This window comes from Adelges cooleyi, unplaced genomic scaffold (assembly GCF_023614345.1).
Source record: "Adelges cooleyi isolate 19-005CV unplaced genomic scaffold, UGA_ACOO_1.1 ACOO_flye_CR_arks_rails_tigmint_CR_PRNA_9, whole genome shotgun sequence".
NCBI lineage: Eukaryota > Metazoa > Arthropoda > Insecta > Hemiptera > Adelgidae > Adelges > Adelges cooleyi.
The window spans coordinates 11,351,502-11,375,413 of record NW_026096579.1 but is presented as its reverse complement, the minus strand read 5'-3'; the positions used below and the strand labels follow the sequence as shown (position 1 = coordinate 11,375,413).

Sequence of the window (23,912 nt, the reverse complement as noted above, 5' to 3'; positions counted from 1 at the left end):
AAATACTTTTTTTCATAATATAACAATAAGTTTTTTTATTTTTTGAGAGATCTATAAATCCTAAGTTTTTACAGATCTATAATAATTATGTGGTAAACAATACCGAAAATAAAAAATACAGTTAAATAAATTATTTTTCAAACAGACATTTTCCATGAATTTTTTTAATGGTATGCACAAAAGAATACAATTTTATTTAAAGTTAATTTTAATAAATTAAGTTTTATCATGAATAGGTTTTTTTAAAATATATGTAAATATAATTCTCTAAAACATTGATTTTCTGCTCTAAACTTATATTTAATATAAATATATCCACAATCATAAAGGTTATAATTACATATGTGTATTATGTTTCACTTATTTTTAACAATAAATTAGGTGATAAACTAATTAAAAAATAAGGAACAGCTTGTTTGGTATACAGTTGTATATTTGAAAAAAAACACATTGGCCCAATAAAGGATTGTACTTATAAGTAACAAATTTTTACTAAAAAAAATGCATTATATTATAATAATAACATAAGACTTAAGAGGACGCTACACTCCTATTTATTAAGCTTTTCGGTATAGGTTAGGTTTGCAAGTTTTTTGCAAAATCTTAATTTAGAGCTTAAACTATAATGTATACTTATTAATACAGTAATGAGAATTCTTTATTGGTTGTTAATTTTTTTTTTTAGACCATCACAGTCATTTCTATAGACATAATTACAATTGTTTGACCTAAAAGGTTAAAACCCGTTTCGAAGCGATGAGAATCACTCTCATTTTGGCTACAGTTTTTAGACAAAAACCGAATTTTTTCAGCATAAAGATTATAACACTATATGTGTTTGTATGTTGGTTCTTCTCTATAGCAATAACACATTCCGTTTTATTAACAAATGAATATTTGTTTTTTTATCATTTTTCTAAGACTTGTAAAAAGTGACAGGATTAAAGTTGATGTAAAAACCAACATACAAAACACAGGTAAAGTGATTATAGTTTAATCTTTATGCTGACATAATTTGGCTTTTATCCGATCACTGTAGTCCAAATGAGAGCGATTCTCCAGAGCCGTGATTGTAGGCCGTAAAAAACTGGTGTACAGCGTCCTCTTAAGGGTTTGCTTCCTACAATAAATATGTACAAATAATAATTACTTATTTACATTATAAAAAAAATTTGACTTGAATTTTATACACTAAGTTAAAATTATACACAAACACTATTTTTTGGTAAATTTTCAATTGCCCGAGTAACGTTGCACACATTATGTTGAATAATAATTGTACGGTATCTCCATTGTATGCTCGGATAGATATTAGCTTAATACTTAGTTTGACTGTTGTGTGAGTAAGTTGAGCAACTCTTCCTGATCCATGTGTATCAACGATTCCATGTCGATGCCTAACTCCGAGGACAGGTTTGGTATGTCGACCCCGAAGGATTGAAGAAGCTCGATGAAATCAACTTCTTCGCCTAAGTGAACAATATCAGTGTTAGTCAATTAAGTGTGTAATACATACGAAACGTGATTTACCTGTGGCCGGATTTTGAAGTTTTGGACATGAATTGTTGCACTGTGGCCAAGTACAACTCTGAATATGTTGATGTCGACAAGCTCCACGTTTTCTATTATGGCGCCGACGTTTTCTCTGCATTCTGTCTTCATCGTCAGACACTATTGAACAACAAAGTCATAAATAATAATAAGTTATCTAAATCTTTATTGTAATTTTTTTTATTTGAACAAATAATAACATTTTACATTTTTAACTATATTTTTTAAGAGTAAAGACTGTAAAAAATGTATACCTTTTTTGTAAATATTACTACAAATTCGTATAAATAATTTAGATCTGCCGTTTCCTATCTATTTAAACAGATTTCTAGGAATAATAGACCATTTATAAAATTCAGATTATGGTGGTAATTAGGGCATACAGATTAAAATGCACGAAAAAATACTTCCAAAAGTATTTATGACCTAAATTTAAAAGGAGGGTTTTATAAATGACCCAAAACCCTTGAAAATTATTCAAAACAATGTAATGTTCCAAAAAATGTTTTTACAATAATGTTTTACTATTTTCGTGTCCATGATATTTCTCAAACCACTGAACCGATTTCTTCATGTAGAAAGTCCATATATCAGACATCACACATCGGAGGGCAAGACACACATCGAAAGGTACTTTATAAGGCCAAAACCTTAAAGTCGAAACAAACAAAAAGTTTTCACCCATCCTAAAATCTAATTTAATCCGTACAACAACGTAGATAATGCCATGCAATTGCACATACTTCTGGAACGTTGTTGACCGTTGTTCTTGCGATGTAGTTTTTGTTTTCTCCTCGGATCTTTACCGACCGACTTGTCCGTTTTGGTCACTCTTTTGCTGTCGCCGTTCCTAAGGTTTTTGTTGATTTTTGCAAATCTAGTTTCCGTCTGCCAACAGTGTAACGCCAACGGCAAAGACACCGAATCGATTTTAATGTTCTTCCAATCCCTTTTCGTCAGAACCGTATGAGACACACACGACGGGGCGAACACGGCCCTAATAGCGGACAACAGCCATATTAATGCGATATAATTATTTAGTATGGCTTAAATGTATATTTAACGCGAGTGACAATTCATTATTTTCTTTATCGTTACCGAAAAGCTCAAATCCTAAACTCGGGGATGGGTGTACTCACGTGACGTTAAGCAACGATTTCCTCAGGCCTTCGCCCATCTTGTGTATGTAATCCCATTGCTGTTTGGTGACCGGAGTGCCGACGTCGTTTTTCAACTGGAATTCATCATACAGCCATTGGAAAACGAACAGTGGAACTATAAGCGGGGATCGTGACGGTGTAAATACCATAGTAGAGCGTATGGGTACAGTAGGTTTACAGTTAAAATGTTTTTTATCAGTATTACTGACCCGAAAGCGTGGGGTAAATCTTGTAGCCGATGAAACACTTGGAGGGCTCGTTGGTGTACAGGTTCCGGCATTTCGACGGTATTTGACTGTGCCAGTAAGGTATGCCCAGTTTGACGGCTTCTATGGGCGAGGCCGAAGTCAGTTGTTCGTCCTCGAAGTCGTAAGGCTGTTGGTCCATAAACCAACCGGAGTCTGTAATGCCGTGCACCGACATACCGGTGTATCGGCGCAACATCTTTTGGATCGGATCCAGATTCAACATCACTCCCACACCACCGGCACTGCAAGTATAGCGGTAACGACAATTTGAAAACCAACAACAATGACATCTACCATCGCGCGCGGTTGTTAAAAAGATCAAACACGAATAGATATTAAAAGTATATTTCGAGAGCGTAGAGGTGCTAACCAACCTGCTACCAGACAGAATGAGCGCATCGGCGTTGGCTAGTCCCATGGTCAGCAGTTCCCTGATGACTTGTTTGATTACAATAGAACCCATAAAAGTGAACTTGGATCCGTGTTGAGGTTGAGCTCTCCGACCGGACCATATGTCGCTCGTGCAGTAAGGCACGAATCTAAAAAAATCAACGACACAGTTTGTTCTTAAAATGTGCAATTGTTTTTCTCAAAATAGACAATAAGTAATAACGTTTCGGGTCTCTTCGGTAAAGTTCATATAATTGTACATAGGATAGTACACATATCGATTTTTGCAAAAAAATAGCCATTAATTAGAAATAGCGTACAAGTCATTCATATAGGTACTTATTATAAAATTGGTATCCAACTGAAAAATATATTCAAAAATGTAAAAAAAAAACTCGGAAAAATCTGAATTTTTGTCGGTTGTTATTTAGTTATTATTTACTGTGAATTTTACGTAATCAGAATAGTCTAATTATAATAACGAAATTAGACTACCTACCTAATTAACGTTTTAAAAAACACAGGTAATTACTGATAACCAGTGGCCGACCCTATTTACGGGGAGTAAAAAACAAATGTATTAATTAAAAAAAGTATATTAAGTTTTATCAGAAGTCAGAACTGATTGTCAATAAAATATTGTTACCAAGCAGATCCACGTAGTGTTAACTACTTTAAGGAAAGTTTGGTACGGGGATTTTACATTAAAAAAAAATATAAGAATCGAAGCAATAGTTTGTTCCGCTATGACGTTTTAGCTTATTTCTTGTAGATAGTCTACTACAAATGTTATACACCCCTTCCCTCCATCTCTGAAAGTAGTTTCTATTGCTGCATTACTAATAATAATACTATAAATGAATTTCTTCTAGTAAACTTTTTGAAAGTAAGTTATCTGATACTCACACGTGATTTGCCTGCCACCAGTATGGATTTTCGATCGCGTTGTTGGACAGTATACCTCCAACTAAACGGACACACAAACAATACGGTTAACTTGACATAGCTGGCAAAGGCTTTTAATAAGATACGCCACACCACCCGTATTTGGGCCGTAAAACGACTAACCTATTCGTCGTGAAACTACTAAAATGTTTAAAGAACACAAGGAAGAACTTTACCTGTGTCGTAGCGTTTATATTTTTTTGATAAACGCCACATGATTTATTCGTAAAGATTGATGTTTTTTTTTCTATGTATTTGGAAATTTTCGGTAAATCTACTGTAAATACTGCCCTCATAAGTTTGTCCCGCGTAAAACAGTTTTGGTGAAAAAAAAATTATTTTTCCTATGAAAATTACCGTGATAGTCTGACAGTAGATTAGTACTGATTTTTGCAAAACATTGCCTATACTTTAAACGTTAATAAATAGCTGGTGTGGCGTCCTCTAAATAAAACAAAAAATCCTATACCTATTCTGGTCTCCGGCCATTCTTTGGACGACATCAGGTACTCGGCTCGCGACCACCGTTCATCACAGCTCTGTTTGTCGTAGCAACACCATCCCTCTGCAAGATAACAACCCGTTTGTTTATTATAATCGACCACCGTTAAAATTCGACTCACCTTCGAGGAAAACTATCCACGTTTTACTGTAGTTCGAATGGCGCATATAAAAACTAAAACACAACATCGGAGACCAACAAATTAATCTTTACTCTATATACCTAGTGTATATAAAAATACTCACCCTGCCGGAGATCCGTCATTGCACGTAACGTCTGGAGAGAGCATGTACTTTTTCAAAAACTTTTGCTCCACGTTTTGCGGTTCTACATAATTAGAATCCTGAAACGCCAGTCGTACAGCAAGTTATTTTATTTACAGCCGTTATCATTACAGTTAACATCACAACGATCAACGTTACCTGTCCATCGTGGCCTTCTGAAGTCACTCGGTAAGTCAGAGGATTGACCGAGTCGTCTTCCGCATTAATTTTCCTGGCTAAGAAAACGCCTGATATAACGAGTAATATCTGCAAAAAAAAAAAAAATATATACATATATATATATTTACATGTAATCGTGGGACTTACAGCGCACAGGCGATGTGTGTTATTTTTCATGGTTTTTGTTTTTTTTTAATTAAGCGCTAAATCGGTTCAATATTGAACTGGCGCTAACTTTTTACATCAGCTATATTGTTTTCACTATTTTTAACAACAAATCTGCGTGTAGTAAAAAAATATTTGTAGTTATTGAATTTTAGAGTTATTGTACGCTTTGTTTTTTGTTGATGGACAACACGTTTGTTTCGAAAACAATTAACCGTCGATCGACAGTTTTATAAAATAAAAATAAATAACAATCTATCACCAGCGGCGGTGAAGGCGTTTTTTTCTTTGGACCGGCCGGCCAGCAGAGGCATATAATCGGTAACGGCGGCTAAACATGAAAGGAATTACTGACCTCAGCCCATGCCATGCCGCTAATTACATGCTAAACAAATTGACCGACAACTCGCCTTGAACACGAACTCTATTTCTTTCATAATACCATTTTTTCTTCGTGTTATTTTCCAATCGAACTGACGTTAATCATTTTTCCCCATTAGAATATATTTCTATGTAAATACTTTTCCCGTTTATAAATTATAAGCCGGCATTTAGCTTTATCGCGTTGTGATTTAAGGTCTACCTATAATATTCTCCTTAATGCATTTTTACACTATTAATCTTAATGCATAAGAGTCACACAGCTTCTGATCTTCGATAAAACTACTTATCTGACTAAATACGATTAAAATTATTTACCGAGAAAAATATTAAAAAAAAAAAAAAAAACTATTTTATATTTTATTTATATTTTAGGAATACATTTTGTATGTATTTATGAAAGCTTAGTTTAATAGGTCTGATTTAAATGGCCAAAAATACCATATTTTGTAGGCTTTATGTTTGAACAGCAAAGTAAAGTTGGATTACTAATCTATTAATGAAATAAAAAAATTGATACATTTACACTTTACTCTAATACATAGCCTCCAGGAGTAAAAATAAAACTTATCCGGAGGAGATATGGACATTTCAACAGCCGATTTTTTTTAAATACATTTTTTAATAATCTCATGTCGGGTTGCATAAAACTGTTACTTTTCCTACAGGTAAAATAGGCTATAATGGTCCATGAAATAAATGTAATGAAGCAATGAAACTAGTGATTTTGAATTTTGGTACATTTGCAATCTCCATTTATACATTTTGAATACAATAATAATAATAATAGCGTTCGTTAAAAGATCAAATTGGAGTACATTTCCTTAAATTTTTGTCCAACTATAAAATCTGGCCCCTATGATTATGGTCGCCAATTATATACTACATATTTTTTGCTTTGAAATACTAACATTTTTTTGTATAAAATTCAAGTTTGTTTCAATAGGTTTTCTGAGAACTAATACACTCGAGATTCTATAAAAAAAAAAAATGATTATATACAACGCGCAAAACTAGGTTTTTAGAAATCTCTATTCTTTTACGCTGATTTCACTCATAGTATTTTTTAGTTTTGAACCCTAATGCCTACAGGGCCCTCCTTTTTAGGTTTTACGACCGTCTAAGCTCCCTATAGCATTTTATTTTTTTTCTTCTTAATTTTATGACATGACAAAATGTAGATACTTAACCGCGTTATGCCGGTGGGCCTAAAGACTCTTATTATTTCTAAAAGTTACACACGTTTCTTAGTACACAAGAACGGCCGTCAGATTAGAAATATTCTGTAACGGTTCGTTTAGAACAGAATATTTAAGTTTTAAGTACTGGGCGCGTGCAATGTTTCTAGAAGATATTCAAAGAAAGTGACCAACAATTCAGAAATCAGTATTTATCAACGGTTTATGGGTACCCCTATGTTTACCGCCAGCATTGAAATTGTAATAAAATTCGAAAAGTATGAACAACCAGGTACTATAAAATACCGATGGTTCGTGTTAGGTTAGGTTATGCGACGTGCTCGCAAGTAATTATTATTTTATATATATTGTCAATAAAAAAAAAATTTTTTTTTTTTGGCCTTTACGGAGACTTTAACGGTATAATTACTATTTGTCGGAAGTACACGTGCGAAGCCACGAGCGGAGTAGGAAAGGAGATGTTAACAAAAAAGGGGAAGGACGAAGAAGGGAAGCGGTCTAAGCACAAAAAAAAACGGGTCGATGTCACTGATCCTCCACCGCCGGCGATTACATAGTAATTTAGCCGCTATAGAAAACGTGAACAAAAAAAACCGCGTTGTTTACGATGTTGTTGCTGTTTCTGTTGTTGTAAATCCATATAATAAAATATATTGTGCCTCTGTCATGTTAACAAACCGATACAGATCTTACTACTGTTATCACACAGTACATTATGTACCGGAAGTTGTGAATACAGTGACAAGACACATTATAATATTGAATGATAATATTAATTACCACTGCAAAGAATTCAATAATCGACGTCACTTGATTTTCTTCTTGTTTCCCTAAGATTAGTTTGTTGCAGCTCAATATTATGCATCCCTTGGTTGGCTCTGTAATTTTTTTAGGTCCTTGTATTTTTCTTTGTTCGCGTCCTTCGTAATTTCAGTCATATACTCCGCCCTTGGCCGTCCTCTTCCAATGTATCCTTGAACATCTCCCTCAATTATCGTTTTTAATAAACTTTAATCATATCATCTTATCTCTTCTAGATTGGATACATTGCCATAATTGCCGGGTTTCCCCTATTCGTTTGTTGAACTCGTTCAGTGCGTGGGATCTAAAATATTTTTTTTTGAAGCACCACATTCCAAAGGCCTCCAGTTTATCTTATTCTACTGAGCTAATTGTCCAGGTTTTGTTGCCAAACAAAACAGTACAGGGTACAGGGTACAGGGCTAGTACATTGTACTAGCTCTTGTTATTTGTACAAAATGTATCATATTTGTTGACATTTTTTTTTTTTGCTTAGGTATAGTACTCGGTTAATATTTACATTTTTACATGAGGTTGGAAACTGAGTCTGAAAAAGAATCTCGTCAATTATACACTATGTATGTTATTACATCGGTTGTTATTCTTTCCACAAAAGTCCGAAGCATAGTATAACTTAATACAAATTAATCGAATGCCTTCATACTCTTTACTTGTTACCGCGTTGTGTTTTTACCATGTACTCATCGGAAGCAATAGTAAAGCTTGATATACAGGCGAAGACTACTTTCGAGACTAAAGTAACAAATCGTTTTCCTCTTTTGTCACATTATTATTATTATTATTTTTTTGTTTCGCATTGGTACGGAATGTCTTTGGCAGCTGTTTTTACAGCTAAATATATAATATAGATACAGATCTAATTACAATACCTCGGCCGTCGCTCTATGTTAATTATCCATTTCTAAAACTTCCTGACCGTGCGAAACCGTTAGCCGGTTTTTCGAAATTCTCGGAAAACGATCATTCTACATTGTAATATATTATTATGCCGTTTGCTTGCCCTTTCGCGGCATTCCAACACAATATTTAGCGGTATATCGCAGAAAATCACAACACCGTTAAAGCCGACCTTCCACCAAAGTAGTATTTTTTTTTTTGTCCTTTGGAATTGAAATTCAAACAGGAAAAACGCATAAAATTATATACTACACGTGATGTACAGGTGTCGTATGTACATTATACACATATATAGTATGGTGAACGCCTAAAACCGAAATCGTTATGGGCACCAGCCGCGACGACGGCGGCGGCGGATACATCAAAGGGTGTAATTTACAACCGATTCCGGCGTAGATTTATTATAGGTAGGAATAGACCCAAGACGTGGGAAGTCCGGGGAAGGAGGAGCAGCACAGAACATATATAATATATATAAATACGGATTAAATGTATTCTACACGTATATAGAGAACGCGCATCCGATTTTTAAGCGGTACATTGTGCGTGCCTCGTGTTAAATTCGGTAGCAAACTGGGTAGATCGTAATTTAGCGGTTAATTGGACACCACCAAACAGGACTACTCGACCAGGAGACGACTCTCGTGCACCAACAACGCCCACCGCCAAAGCCACCACTGCCGAGCACCTTGTGTGCATGTACACATTAACATTCTCAAAGTTATTATAATATGTTGTTATACATCGTGTGCTTGTGTGTAGATCGGGCGCGCGACGGTGGTTGTATAGATAATGAGAAATGTATAATATTATTATACGTATCATATACACCGAATGCGATGAGAAGGCTACGTCTTTAGCGGGAGATCGATGCAAATCAAAATGACTATTCGGCAATAGTGTGACATGGATATCTGTAAATATGATATACCTATAAATTATAGACGCGTAAATATATGTACGACTTTCTCATAGAAAACCCGACGATTTATTGTGTTTTAATTTGGTTGTATAATATATAAATATATATTAACGTAATATTACTAAAGCTTTCAGTTAAAATAAAAACTGTCAATTATTTTATTTAAAAAAAATCGTACTTTCAATACAATTTTTATAATTTAATAGCAAAAAATAATTGTTTGACGGACAAAAGCAGCTATTTGATTTATTTATTCTGTTTTGGTAAATAAAAAACACACCTAAAAATAAATATACGTTTAGCTTCAGTGTTATTCGACAACAAATCCCGTTCAATTTGATTGCAGGTGTTGCAATCAATGAATTGATTGATAATCATGACGAGTCCGCAAACACAGATCTTATTTAAAAGCGAAAGATTAGTGATTTTATTTTTAAATTATGCTCAGTACATTGTTCTTGTACTTAAGGGACATTATTTAATCATGACCCGGATTCAGGACTTATAAAGCAATTCAAATCATCAAAATAAGTCATTAAAAAAACGTTTAAAACTTCATTAAAAACATCCAAACTGGCACTTAAAAGACATTAAAAAAGCAATCGCAAAAATAGTAAAGATCCCCTCAATTCCATAAAAAAAAAAATAGAGTGCTCCTTAAAAGCTTGCAAGTTTTCCTTTTTATATTGTAAAATACTATATGCTTGTGCCTACTCTGAGTATATTTTTCTAAGACTACAGAAACCATTAACATTGAATTATGTTTAATTAGATAAAAAATGATGAATTGAAAAACAATAAATTTTTATAGAAAGCAAAACCTTCTAACATTAAGTTTTAGTATATTAAAACGTAATCGTGTTGATTACAGATTTGTCTAGAGTAATGTTCAATGATTGAAAAGACAGCTACATACTTGTTAAACTGTTGAAATTAACTTTTATGTACCGATTACCGATGTTGTAATTAACTATTTGATTGGTAACAAACAACGACCACACTACATTTTAGTAATAGTCATTTGAAGCCTTTATTAAATCAAATTCGTGTACCATTAATATTAATTTTTGCACGATATGGCTTATAAATTTGACGCTGAATTTCACGTGTGTCATTGTCGGTTGACGGATACGGATAGATTGTGCTATAAAAGTAAATCTAACAATGAATACCGGTTCCTTTTTTTTTTTAACAGATACTTTCGGCCTCAAACGGCATTATCAACGGAATTCCATGCATGCTTTTCGGATCTCAATGAAGACGTCTGCCGGTCTCGGAATCCCGCGAAAAATGCGGTTCCATAACTTTTATGGAACCACAATTTTTTGGAGCATCGTCGCACAGTTTCTTTTGCAGCGTCACACAGAATCGCCACCAAAATTGATTTCAAAACGGATTTCTCGGGACAGCTTACATATAGGATACGAAAACACAAAACAATGTTCTTATTAAAGTAAAAACATTGTTTAGGTTTTCAAACTTAAACATTTTCTTTTCAGAGCTAATACGGTTTTAGAGAGATTGAGAGGACGCCGCACGAGCCCTGTTCTCCAATCGGTTCAAGCCACATTTGAATAAAATTGAACTGCACATATGGGTCCTCTTAATCTGAAGTTGAGTTATTATTGAACGATAAATTGTACGTTAGCTACAACTGACTTAACTGGCAGAATGCCTTATTTTCGTCGGTAGTAAATGGTTGCAGACAACTTGAAAATGTGCTTAACATATTTGACTCATCCGGTCGTTTTACTTTTACCATTTGCTCAAAATTGTTTTCGGGTAGGTTTCTATGTAGATTTCTACAAATAGTTATTATAGAGGATTTCCAAATCCAAAACACTTAAAATGCCCACTTTACTAGTGGCAGCACAAACAGATTCATCTCGAATACCGATTCCCGCCAAATTTGATGGCAAGGTGAAAACTGTTAGTTGTATTACCATTGCAATCGAGCACGTATTTGTAATGTAATTTTACTTCACATCAGAGTTGTGAAACTTATAAAACCAAACTTTTTCTTCAAAAAGCAGCTGATTGACAAGTACAGCAATGTTTGTAAACTGCTACAAATGTCTTTTCAACACTGACTTTTACTATTAAAATTGATCAAAGCCACCGTTGTGGAATGCAAACGGAAGTTTTTTTTTTGGTCCGTAAAGAACCTAAATAACTATCGTTTACGACTTGGGCTAAATACTTTGTGTTTTTTACTGCGTTTATTAGCCTATAGGCTATAACGACGGCGGCATAGATTTGATAAAGTCTTTTAAAAAACTCCGATCGTAAACCGCGTGGTTTCGACCACACAACCGTAGTGGTCGAAATATAATTATTATTCCTCATCGATATGATAATAATATAACGACGAAAAATGACGGGCAACTAATGATATACACACTGATATTAATAACTGCGTTACAACCTTAATACTGAATAACGACAACGACAATATAACATAATTTACAACGATAATCACAGACAAAAATCGATCCCGTTAGGTGTTTAACAAGAACAACGTAAACGGTACACACAAACGAATATAATAATATAATATTGTACAAGAAGAAAAAGTCCCATTATCGTGGTCGGCGATGGGAAAAAAATGATAATATACATAAATGAATCCCGGGAGAATTAGGCGGCGTAGGAGGGAGTACGGGAAAAGAATGGCTAATATGATCGTCATAATAATAATATAAAGAACAATATACCGTTTTCTGCTCGGCTCTCCTTATGGACGTGCAAAATCACAATTGGTTTGCCGCCTTTGAATGCGTGCCGCCTATGTAAACAAAATACGAACGCGCCTGCTGGGGTCGAACCTTTGATGTTAAGCCGCCTGACAGCTGTGCTGCTGTTGTCGCCGCCGCCGCCGCTTCTCTCCGGCGTTGGCGCGCACACACACACACACACACACACACACATGTACACAATAATATAATATGTGTGGTAGTGTGGCCGCCCCATCTGTGCCCATGCCGCCCAACGATTTTTCACAACAATAATCCGCCTCTTCCAGAACAACCCGCCCGTAGCGGGACGCAGGTAAAGATGGAACGATAGTGATAATAGTATTATGATAATTATTCTTATTATATTTTATATACATATAAATAATATACACGTGTATATATTATTATATTATGCGATCTGTGTGTGTGTGTGTGAAGATGGTATATATTTATAACGCTGCGCGGGTCTGCGGGTTGAGACGAGCTGTAAATCTTTCGACGGGTCTTTTGTGAGACGGCGGCATAAGACGACGGAATGCCCATTGCTGTACCGCGAGGAATCTAAACACAATTAAACGATATTGCCTTCTGCGACCGGCGGAGCAGCAGCAGCACAGCACACGCGCGACCAGATCTTTGGTCACGCGCGCTGTGTTGTGTTCGGCGCGGCTACATTGACCGGTAATCACGCGCGACAGAGCGGCAAACTTGAGTGACCTGCCAAAAATTAGATTGGTAGTTCGTTTAACGCAGACACTGAACGTGTAAATAGGTGCAAGCCATAGCGTTAGGGCCCAGGAATGAGTTGGGACCTGATGTGTGTTTAGGATTTGACAGACCTGAAGTCGGTGGCAAACCATTGCCACATCAAGAACTGTATCCGCCGATTAGAGCTTAAAATACAATCCCTTCCGAAATTCGAAAACAGTTTTTTTATACCTAACCGTCTGGGTTCGACGTGTTTTTGAAATGGCCGCCAACCAATATACGTATAGCGCACAGGAGATAAAATGTACATTAATAATTGATAAGACATCTGGCGCGCTAAAAGCTCTGTGGCCGTATTGTTGAATAATGGGTTTTACCATGATTGATTTTAAAGCGAATGGGATGGATGCGTTCTGGCTTTAACATCGCAGAGAGCGCGTTTATAGGTTTTCAGCAAATTTTTCTCTCTGGAGAATTTATGAAAAACTATTTTTTTTATCGAGCAATATTTTCTATAAGCTAACGCGTTATTATAATATTATACACATTTTTTGTTATTCCTTTTTTTTTATATCTCTAAGGAGACGACGCTCATCAATAATGGCGCGCTTTCTGTTTCGCTGAAAGAAAAAAATGTTATCTGCGTTTACCATTTTCATCAATCAAAATTCTACATAATACTCTTCATACATACATACATCAGTACAATAATACATATACAGACAAACTGTGTGTGTGGTGTGTATCCGCTGTATCCAGGTCCTGTGCCCATCATTATATACTCCTCCCATGGTCGTTTCCTAAGAACCTATAATCTCTATCCTATGACGTAACTGCGCTCTTAACTGCGCGTAATTCGAAATTAAACTAGTGTCCTCTTGCTGTCTGCGATTCTCAAACTAAAACACGTCCAGCTGTATAAATAAATTTTAGTTGAATTTAGTGAATCGATATTTTTTTTTACTGAACGCAATTTAGTTAAGTCAATTTTAATTTAGTTAACGTAATTTAATGTTCAGTAGGATAAACCATAACATTTTTGGTTAACATTGATACAATAAATTTAGTGTAGATGCAATTAAATTTTCATTTATGTGTAATGCGCTGGTACCTAATACCTATAATTCGTTTTGCAACTTCTTGTCAATACTCAATAAGTATGTTGTTACAACTTTCAAGGATCTAGAACTGGCGCTAAACCTTTACAGGTGTTTTCTATTTCAAAAATTGTTATCACAGTCCAAAATCCATCCGTATACAACTGAGCAAGTACAAATAATTAAATAATTTTAATTTTAACTCCACTAAGTTTCCAAGTCATAAATTGTTATAATACCTACAAATATACGACCACAGTGAAGCAAATGGGTTAATGGTGGCCTCAGCACACGTGGGTTGTTCTTCGGTTAGATAATTGATTTCGGTCTCTCTAATACTTATTCTTGTAGATAATGGGTTAATCGATTTCAGTGGCCACAATAAGCGGTTAATGGGCGATTAAATTTATTCTCGACGCATATTTTTCGGTAAAATCTTAACGTACACACATATTAAGAATTAATCACTCTGTTCCCTTTGATGTCGGTTCTCGCTTACCTATGTATGTGTGTAATCCGAGATTCATTGTAGATTGAAAAAGAACCACAACGACTCATTTACGATTAAACGACTTTCGGGTTTGTATACGGACTATTGTTTCGAAGCGGTAGATTAGGATGAGGCGGTTTCGTAAAAAAAAAAAAACCTGTTTAAAAAAAAACGTTTTCTAAAGATCCATTTTGAAACTAACCGCATAGGCTTCTAGTGTTTTCGAAAATAAAATATACATAATAAATGATATATGCCGTCGTTAGGCTGTAGAAAATGTTAATTGCTCTTGGCTGGAACCTAATGCAAATATTATGTTATGTACTAAGAGATTTTCTTGTTTATAGAGAAATCTCATCTTTCCAAGGAGGTTCAATATCGCATCATCTACATAAACATAATTATAACAATGGTTATTATTTGTATGTGTTTTACGGTTACAAAGACTCCGGATTTAAGGAATAGCGGGCAAAGCCCACCACCTTTTTTTCTAGGTTTTTTTTTATAATTTAAATTACTATAAGACTATTGTGGTTTTATCCTAGTCTGTGTAAGACTTATGCCAGCTTAGCTTTTCATGTTATATATTTTTTCTAGATCCGTGTCTGTAGATCACATATCATTTAAGTGCGTAATGAAATCTTTAATTACAACTATTTTATCACTGTATAAAAGTATTTAACCTTGCCTGAGTTGCCAGGCAAGAAACGATAGGACTCAAAATTGTATAAAAATCGATCTAATGCTATTACAGTCTTACCGTCCACGACGGAGGACGATTTTGATCGTTGTGACATTATAGCCCCCCCCCCCCCCACTGAAATTTGGCTTTTCTCCAGTGGATGAGCAGCCTAAAATTAAGAAATTGGAAATTTTATATTTTATTTTAATCTCTATTAGGAAATTTTAACCTCACCATTGGAAAATATTAGGCTCTGGTCACTGCTCTTGTGGTTACTATATTTCATTTTTTTTCATAGACTTTTGAACGGACATCATGGTTGTGGGGTTAATGATCAAGATGTGTGGAACTCAAGAACACGCGAGCGTACACTAAGAAAAGCCGTTGAGTCAACTTCGATAATGGTCTAATAGGGAAAAATCAACGTACGCAATTTTGTTCAACAGTCTACAATTAATTTGTATCATCAAAAAAAAAAAAAAAATAACTAGTTTTTTGTTATTTTCATATGTTTAGAATAAATTAAGTCGGCCGTGCGCCGTCGATTAGCTATAGTGCCTGGTTTCATGACACAAACAGTAGACGAGGTAATATTGGTACTTACTACATAACTTCTTCATCAAATTATACCTTGTTTTATTTTATATTTTTACATGGTATGTGTAGTAACAAAAATTAACTTAAAATAATTTTTAGTTAGTTTTTCATGTTCAGGGGCGGTGAAAATTAATCTGCTTAAAATTTAGTCATAACTCATACAATTAGGGTTTTTCGTGGATCTATGGAAATACATCTATTTTTTTTATATTTGACGCGTGAGAGCAGATTATATAAGCTCGGTTGAATGACAGCAATTTTTTTATTATAGCTTATGTTATAGGTAATAGTGTAATTACATACGTATACAGCGTACAAATGAAATAATTCATATCATTTCACATTATATGTATCTAGATATTAAAATATAATTTTAAAATAGCATACAATATAATATTGTTAGGTTATACATATATATATATTTTTTTTGAAGTTGTACCACAACAAGTATAGTATAACTTTTTACTTCCCGGAAGCTATATTTAACGATTCGTCCAATATATAAGCCGTATCTACTATATTATTATTATTATAGACCAATTACTAGTAGTAGTATTAGTCAATAGCCGATACATCGGCTAGTCCGGTTCCATGTACCAGTCATGATGGTAGGTTAGGGGGAACACCCCTTCTCCGCTCCCGCCAAAGATTTTTTTTTGGTTTTCTCCAATTAAACCGGGTTCTTGGTACGGATACGGTCATGTACATCACTCTCGGGAATTTCCACGCGGCCAGAGAAAAATAATAACAATAATATAAATATTATTATAATATTATGTTGTTATTATGATTTCGATTTTTGATGCACGGGGGAGGCGAAACGTGTGTGCGTGATGAGTAGGAGCGGTCAGCCCGGCAATGGTCGTGCAACGGTGGACCGGTGGCGACGGCGAGGCGGCGGCGGTGTCGGCATAGATCAAACGGAATTTAGATCCCCCGCTACTCAGGGATGTGCCGTAGCGAATAGTATAAGACGTACAGAGAAATCCCCCCCCTTCTATCTATCTCTCTCTCTCCCCGGACACCCGCCCCTCACACGGTGTCGTTATTATTATTATTATTACACTAAGCCCATAACGAAAATTGAGGGAAACGCGCATTTACCTACGGGGGGCTCTCTCTACTACTCTAGCCGCGCGACCGCCATTAATTTATATAATAAAAAGAAGAAAAAAAAAATATCACATTATAGAAACGTAGGTCCGGAAGGTATAGGTAGGCTGCGTGTGCACGTATCGGTTACGATATTATTTTTATGGATTTAAAAAACAAACTGTTTTTTTATTCATTATTATTATTATGTAGCGTTCTCTGCGGTTATCCGTCCGCCGCCGCCGACAAAGTCGACGCCGATTGTCATATTATTATATTGTCATTTGACGACGGGACGCAATGACGTTTAATAACCGTATTAATAATTCCAACGTGAAAAATATTATAATTATTACACATGGATACACCACGGACACCCACTTGAGTACCGCTAGATACGCTTTTTATTTAGGGCTATGTCATCTGGTGTATAGCAATATTCAACATATTCAATGTGTAAGTAAAATTAATTATGTTTCTAGGTCCTAGGTATCTGGTATATAAATGAATTGCTATCAGGAGTAAATAACAAATTGTACGTGGCAAAATATGTATTTCATATGAAAAATCGTTGTATCTAACTTTCAATAATTTGATATTTTGTTCGATTGTTACTCATTGTGAGTATAATAATCTACATTTTGGCTAACAGCGCGTACTTTCAACATTGTCAGCATCTAGAAATACTAGATGTACACAAATCGTATAAATGTATTTACCATGCTGTGGTATATGTATAATTAAAAAAAAAACATATCACGATGATCGATCAATTTTTATGACGTACATAAAAGTTAAAACATTTTGAAATAATTTTTATTTTATGCACATCTGTAATATTATTGCTTTGTTTTATTGAATAACACGATACGAATTATTATCATTTGGATTAGTTTCGGATATATCCACGTCAATAGTTATAGACCGACGTTTCGGTCTCATTGCAGAGTCCATCTTGAGGGCGGTAATGGTCTCGACTGTTCAGCTGCCGTGACCATTCTCAGCCATGAAGATGGACTCTGCAATGAGTCCGAAACGCCGTCATATAACTATTAACGTGGATATATCCGAAACTAACCCAAATGATATATAAATCCACGAAAGCTTTAACGCATTCACGAATTATTATGTTTGCATGCATTTACGATAATTTAATAAAAATAAGTACATAACATTTAACAATTAGTAATTAATATGTGCATTATGCGCTATAACTTGTACTGTGAGTGTTATCGCGCTGTTAGGATTCTTTACTATTTTTCTTTACATTTTTTTTTTTAAAAATCCCGCCAAACGAGATAACGCCTGATTCTCTTTTCCGTCAAAAAAATAATATAATTGAAATAATTAACCTATTAAATGCTTAAAAAGAAATTTGCTTTGTATCTGAGTATTTAACTCGTAATTACCTAGACAGCACAAAAATTCAAAACTCTTCAATATAATGTTATTAAAATATTTTTGAACATTTTTATAATATTCAAAAACATTTGAAAGACATTTGAACTATTGTGCTGAACTCTGGTATTGGTACATGAACGGTTTTAATATATAGGTACTATTATAGCACGCTGTGTTGATTATTATTGTTTTTTAAGTAGTAATGTGAATTTTTTACTCATTAATTATGGTCATTAATTCACAATTTATTGTTATTACATTTTTTTAAATTATAAATTTCTTAAAATATTTTTAAAAAAAATCACGTACACGAGTTTATTTATTTTTTCTGAAAATGAATTCTTATAATTCTTATTAATTGTATAATTAATTGAAATCTGCGATTCACTGATGTGACATCCTTTTATTAAGTAATTCATCGACTAATTATAACTATATTTTTTTTGGCGGTAAAGGGAGAGGTACGGTCTGTTGGAAAAGGTAAAGTGCTGTTTTTTGCGATCAATAAGTTATAATTTATAAACTTACTATGCAAACTGAACGAAGAAGTTCAATCTTGTCTATATAAGAACATGATATTATATTTGTAAACAGACATAAATTAAATACCTTAATGTTAAACAATGTGATTGATGGCGCACAACTCCTGAATAAAACAACAACAAATTAGCTTTTCATATTCCTTCTTTCAATACTCGTTCACATCTAAAGACTAAATTGCATGTAAGTTACCACCGCCGACACGTCTATAGCTTCTACACACTTGTTAGTCGTATTAATATTAGTCACCTATTATCGTAGTGTATTTCTTGTAATAACTGCCTCCCTCTTTTGATACCTTCCTCGACTCTCTGTTTAAATTAAAATTAATTGTTTTAACCTTTATAAGCTGTAGTATTGATTGGTTTAAGACAATTTTTACACGAAAATAAGTATAATATCTATTATTTTTTTTATCATTTCACCGTATTTCTTACGATACCGTTTATAATTTTTTATGTATGCTGTAATACTGCCGAAGACGACGAAAAATAAGAACATGATAGAGAAGTGGACGGAGAGGCCCCGGCCGTCGCGTTGTGTCACGGCGGCGTCGGGCTGATCTGTTATCTGTGCGTGCGTGCGTGTACGCGGGCACAGGACTGTTCTATGAGCGGCGGCGGCGGCGCGCGCTCGTATGTGTGTGTGTCGGCGTCGGCGCTTTTGATCCTAAGCGCGTTGCCTCTGGCCCGAAAACCGGTTGACAGCGGGGCCGGTTAATAGTGTGTACCGGCGGCACGGGCGGACGCGTATCCCCTCGGCCGCCCGCCCGGACATAATTTGTACCGTGACGCGCGGCCCGACGGCAGCGACGGCGGCTCACCGTAATTAGATCTATCCGCGTCTATGCATATCATAATATAATAATATATAGGTATATGACGATGACGATAATAATAATAATAATAATAACAATATTATATAGATGATTCGAGTACGAGTATCTATATAGTTACACGTCGCGGTATTGTGTACGAGTGTGTGTGTATATAATATGCCTATAGGCCTCAGCCACCGCCGCCGCCGCCGCCGTCGCCACATCCATAGCCGCGATGCTGCGGGCGCGTGTTCCGCCAAAACATCACGTGCTCCGTTCCGAGCCGAAGGAAGCTTTGAAATAATATTATTATTTACACAGGATCAAATCAGTCCGGATCTATTTTTTTTTTTTAATATCTATGGTTCTGTTCAGCGTTACAATATACAACTAATTTACTTATAGCTGATAATATTACATGATATTTCGTCGATAAGAGCCAAACATGAAGTAAAAGCGTACTCTATAGGTTGGCGGGTATGATGAAAACGACGGTCATCTAAAATGTGGAGGATACCTATACTATTATATGATTAAGAACAGGACTTTATTAAACGACCAATCGAAAGTCGTGTACCGTTTTAACCATAATAAAACGTTTTGAAAACCCCACCCATGTACAACGCAGAGGAAAACATTGAACGGTATTTTGCCCAAGTCCACATTAGCGGGAAGTTATATCAGTTTAATATTGACTATTGTTTTCTTGCATTGGATTGTACTCTTATACCCCGAAGATAAACAACTTCAGAGGTTTAGAATTATATATATTTTATATGTATATAATATGTACTTTAATACTTGTAAAACAGTTCAAAAGTTATAGTATTTGTTAATTTATTCATGTAACAATATTCTTAAACGATTATGACTTACGAGGTAACCAAAAATTTGTAAATTTACAACTGTTATCCTTGTTTAACATTAATTAATAAACATTAAAATCTGTAATGGATAGTGTTTTGCTGAAATATGTATATGCAATCATGAATCAACATGTTGTACTCGACGCTCATAGATTAACATATTTTTTGTATCAAGTCCAATTATAGGACTGTCCTAACAATAATCAGTGAAACTGGATGATTGTAATATGTTTTATTAAATAACAATAAAGGAAAACGCGTTTCCAGCGACTGGCAGTAAATGCAGATAATGCGATGGACACGTTATATATGCAAATAAAATTGAATACTCTATCCTGATTGTGGGCGGATTTATTGTTTACGTTTTCATAAAAGAATTGTCGCGCCTTTTTTATACACATGTCGGCGAATTTTTTAAACTTCTATGTTTTTATTGTGTATGTACAAATTATGTAGATGTTAGTGTTTATGGCACGTGTATGGAAAACTTATGAAACACTCAAAACCGTCAATAATTGAATAAACCAAAATTATCTTTTAAGGGATATTATCGATAACCGTTCCAAGATTAACACTTATTAAAGGAATTTTAATTTTTAACATACTTATATAAATTTAAATTTAGGTCAACGCGTGTTATCCCCGGTACGAAAACAACAAAAAAAGACATTTGTTTTAAATTAATTAGTTAGGTTTTTTTTTTTTTTAATTGTACCTATACTCTTACTTGTGCGATATCCATGTGTGAGCGCTGGTTCTCATTTAAGCATCCGGAAAACCTATCGCTGCGCACTCGCTCGGGTAGTTCTGAATTTTGAAACGACGGATTTTACTTTTAATAAATTTCGAATAATAATTAATTCGCTATTTGTGATTTTCGAGCACACAAGCGATCGTTGCACTTTTAACGCACATATAACGTTTACAAAAAAAAATAATAAAACCGATAAGCCAAGACCGAAGAGATAGATATCGATTGCAGCCGGTCCAGACCACTGGAGCACACGGACGTTTGGTTCGAACTGGCGTGCCACCAGAGCGGTTGTCATATGGGTGTCGCGAATCCAAGAAGATCCCACCCCCACCAACAACCGCACCACCGGCGCTGGTCCCCTACCCGTAAGCACTTGAGAAGGGCTGTCGTCGAGTGATCACTCAAAAACATGAGATATTTTCATCCCGACCGGACGTCCGTCTTGTTGGTTTAATTAACAAATCGAAACGAAAAATCTTTGGAAAAAAAAATATATAAAACGTACAATCCCATGCACAACAACGTGGTAATTCATAAAAGAGGAAATATTTTTATTTGACCATCGAATCCGTCTTATGTTCATTGAGAAATCAGCGCAAACTTTCTCAGAAATAATGTACCTGTGTCCACCGTACTATACCGTCGAAAAACGAACAATTATTTAGATACCACTTCAAAGGCGAGAACCAACGGTTCTTGAATTGAAGTCGTAAAAACATAAAATATCATATAAATAATATATAACATAACATATTCCCGAACCAATAGGTTTATGTATGCATATAAATGCCAAAAGGCTTATATTGGTCAGATTTTATGTCAGGTTTATCCCTTTTTCCTATTACAGTAAAAATACATTTTACCGCTAGCTCATAAACAATCCACTACACGGAAAAAAAATACATAGTTAGCCCAACTAAATGTATAGTTGAAGCAACTATACATTTAGTTCGGATAGTATTACTTAGATTTGTATAAGTTTAATTAAAATTGGCGTTGTTACGATTTATAGAGTGAGACGTGGTTTTAGAATTTACAAAAGGCCTGTCGTAATATCTAAGGTAAATTTCAACTTAATGTACCAAAATATTTTATCAACGATGTGATGATAACAATAAAATTATGATAATAATATATATATATATATATTAATAATAACAATAATAAAGAGGGTTAAATATCATTAGTGCACCCCCCCGGTTTTGTGTCCGGCAGAGGTATTGTGATGTTCAAGTATTTTCAAATTTGGCTGTTCTCATCAGTTCGACTTTATATTTAACTAAAGTTTAACCTATATAATAGTCTATCTACAAATTGTCCTAAAGTTGTAATTCTGTTAAATTTTACTCAAATTTTATCTTTTAAGCAAAACTGTAGAAAAAAGTCGGCGTTAATTTAATTAAAAAAATGTTTTCGATTGTCTCAGGCTGTTTAATGAACTCATTGGTGACTACATAAATATTTCTTATTTGTAATCTTTTGGTATTTTGATTTGTTGCTTCAGCAAATGATTTTGTCTTTTGTCTACGCTTTTGACGTATTGACAAGCAAGTAGGCCAAAAGTGGTTAATCGGTAAGACTCTGCGTAATGAATCTATAAAATAACATATTAGCTAGCAAAGTTTGAAATCGGGCCTTAAGGCAGGTGGAGTTAAAATTAATTATAGTCCTACAGCAGAAATATCCCGAATGCGCCAAATCCGAGTCATTAACGATTGAGCGAGAAAAGCTTTTGTCCGACTTTTTTTAAATAGAGTTTGATGGCACTCGGGTACTGCCGTCGTCGATATAGTGCCTTTTTTAGGTATATAAATATAATACAGTAAAGTGTTTTCTTCGAATCGCTTTTCCACTACTCTTTTTTTATTAGTTTTGTTAAAAGGTTTGGGCCGTGAAAGTAATTTGTCTGATCAGCAAAAAAATGTTTATTTCATCATGTGAAATCCTAAAACATGAACCGTTTATAGGTTCGGTCGAACCGTCATGAAGTGATACAGACTGACGCACGAATAAAAAAAATCACTGCTAGTAAGTACCTCTATACTTGAATTGAAAGTTAAATGGATGGACGTGAACGATCCGCGACTATCAACCAACCTTTGCAAAAAAATAAACGCACGTATAAAACCACACAGTAAGCTAAACCGCAAACAAAAGTAACCACAAGAGATATAACATAATATGTTAAGTAATCATACAATTTGATAACTACTAGTTTGGTCGCTTTGGCATCGTCAGGTTACTTTACGTTTAAAATGTGGCATACTAATACTATCATAGAAAATAATTAAAAATGTAAAATTAACATGTAAAAAGTAACAAAACTTAACTCGAATCATTATATTTCTTTAGTTAATTCACATGTATCATAGTGATAATAAAGAAGAGATTTGAGTTACCTTTTACACACGAATTTTAAATTTTATATGGTTACTTGTTAATTATTTTGTTATGTGGGATTTTAGTTTGTATACATTTTATAGTAACCTGGCGATGCCCAAGCTGCGA

At 34.6% G+C, this 23,912-nt stretch overlaps 1 protein-coding gene across 2 annotated transcripts; it reads right to left on the bottom strand.

Moving 5' to 3' along the window:
- Nucleotides 1-326: 326 nt before the first annotated feature.
- Nucleotides 327-21,657, bottom strand: LOC126846347 (palmitoleoyl-protein carboxylesterase NOTUM). Of its 2 annotated transcripts, none has more exons than XM_050585675.1 (12): nucleotides 5,387-5,488; nucleotides 5,219-5,326; nucleotides 5,042-5,139; nucleotides 4,918-4,970; nucleotides 4,764-4,859; nucleotides 4,256-4,316; nucleotides 3,334-3,498; nucleotides 2,921-3,201; nucleotides 2,691-2,826; nucleotides 2,295-2,548; nucleotides 1,531-1,671; nucleotides 327-1,469 (listed from the first exon to the last, which is right to left on the bottom strand). In XM_050585675.1, exons 1-12 carry the CDS (start codon nucleotides 5,414-5,416, stop codon nucleotides 1,324-1,326), a joined length of 1,569 nt encoding a protein of 522 aa, XP_050441632.1. In that variant the 5' UTR covers nucleotides 5,417-5,488; the 3' UTR covers nucleotides 327-1,323. The 2 variants fall into 2 exon arrangements, with proteins under 2 accessions (XP_050441632.1, XP_050441633.1); XM_050585676.1 differs by lacking the exon at nucleotides 5,387-5,488 and adding an exon at nucleotides 21,378-21,657 and having other exon boundaries at nucleotides 328-1,469.
- Nucleotides 21,658-23,912: the final 2,255 nt, after the last annotated feature.

Bases quoted from the DNA above. Each gene is read 5' to 3' on its own strand.
- LOC126846347 (XM_050585675.1), bottom strand. From the start codon at position 5,416: ATGAAAAATAACACACATCGCCTGTGCGCT. The intron at 3,499-4,255 runs GTGAGTATCAGA...TGATTTTTTTAG, and splicing joins TGGTGGCAGGCAAATCACGT to ATTCGTGCCTTACTGCACGA. The intron at 1,672-2,294 runs GTATGTGCAATT...GTTGTTCAATAG, and splicing joins CGGTCAACAACGTTCCAGAA to TGTCTGACGATGAAGACAGA.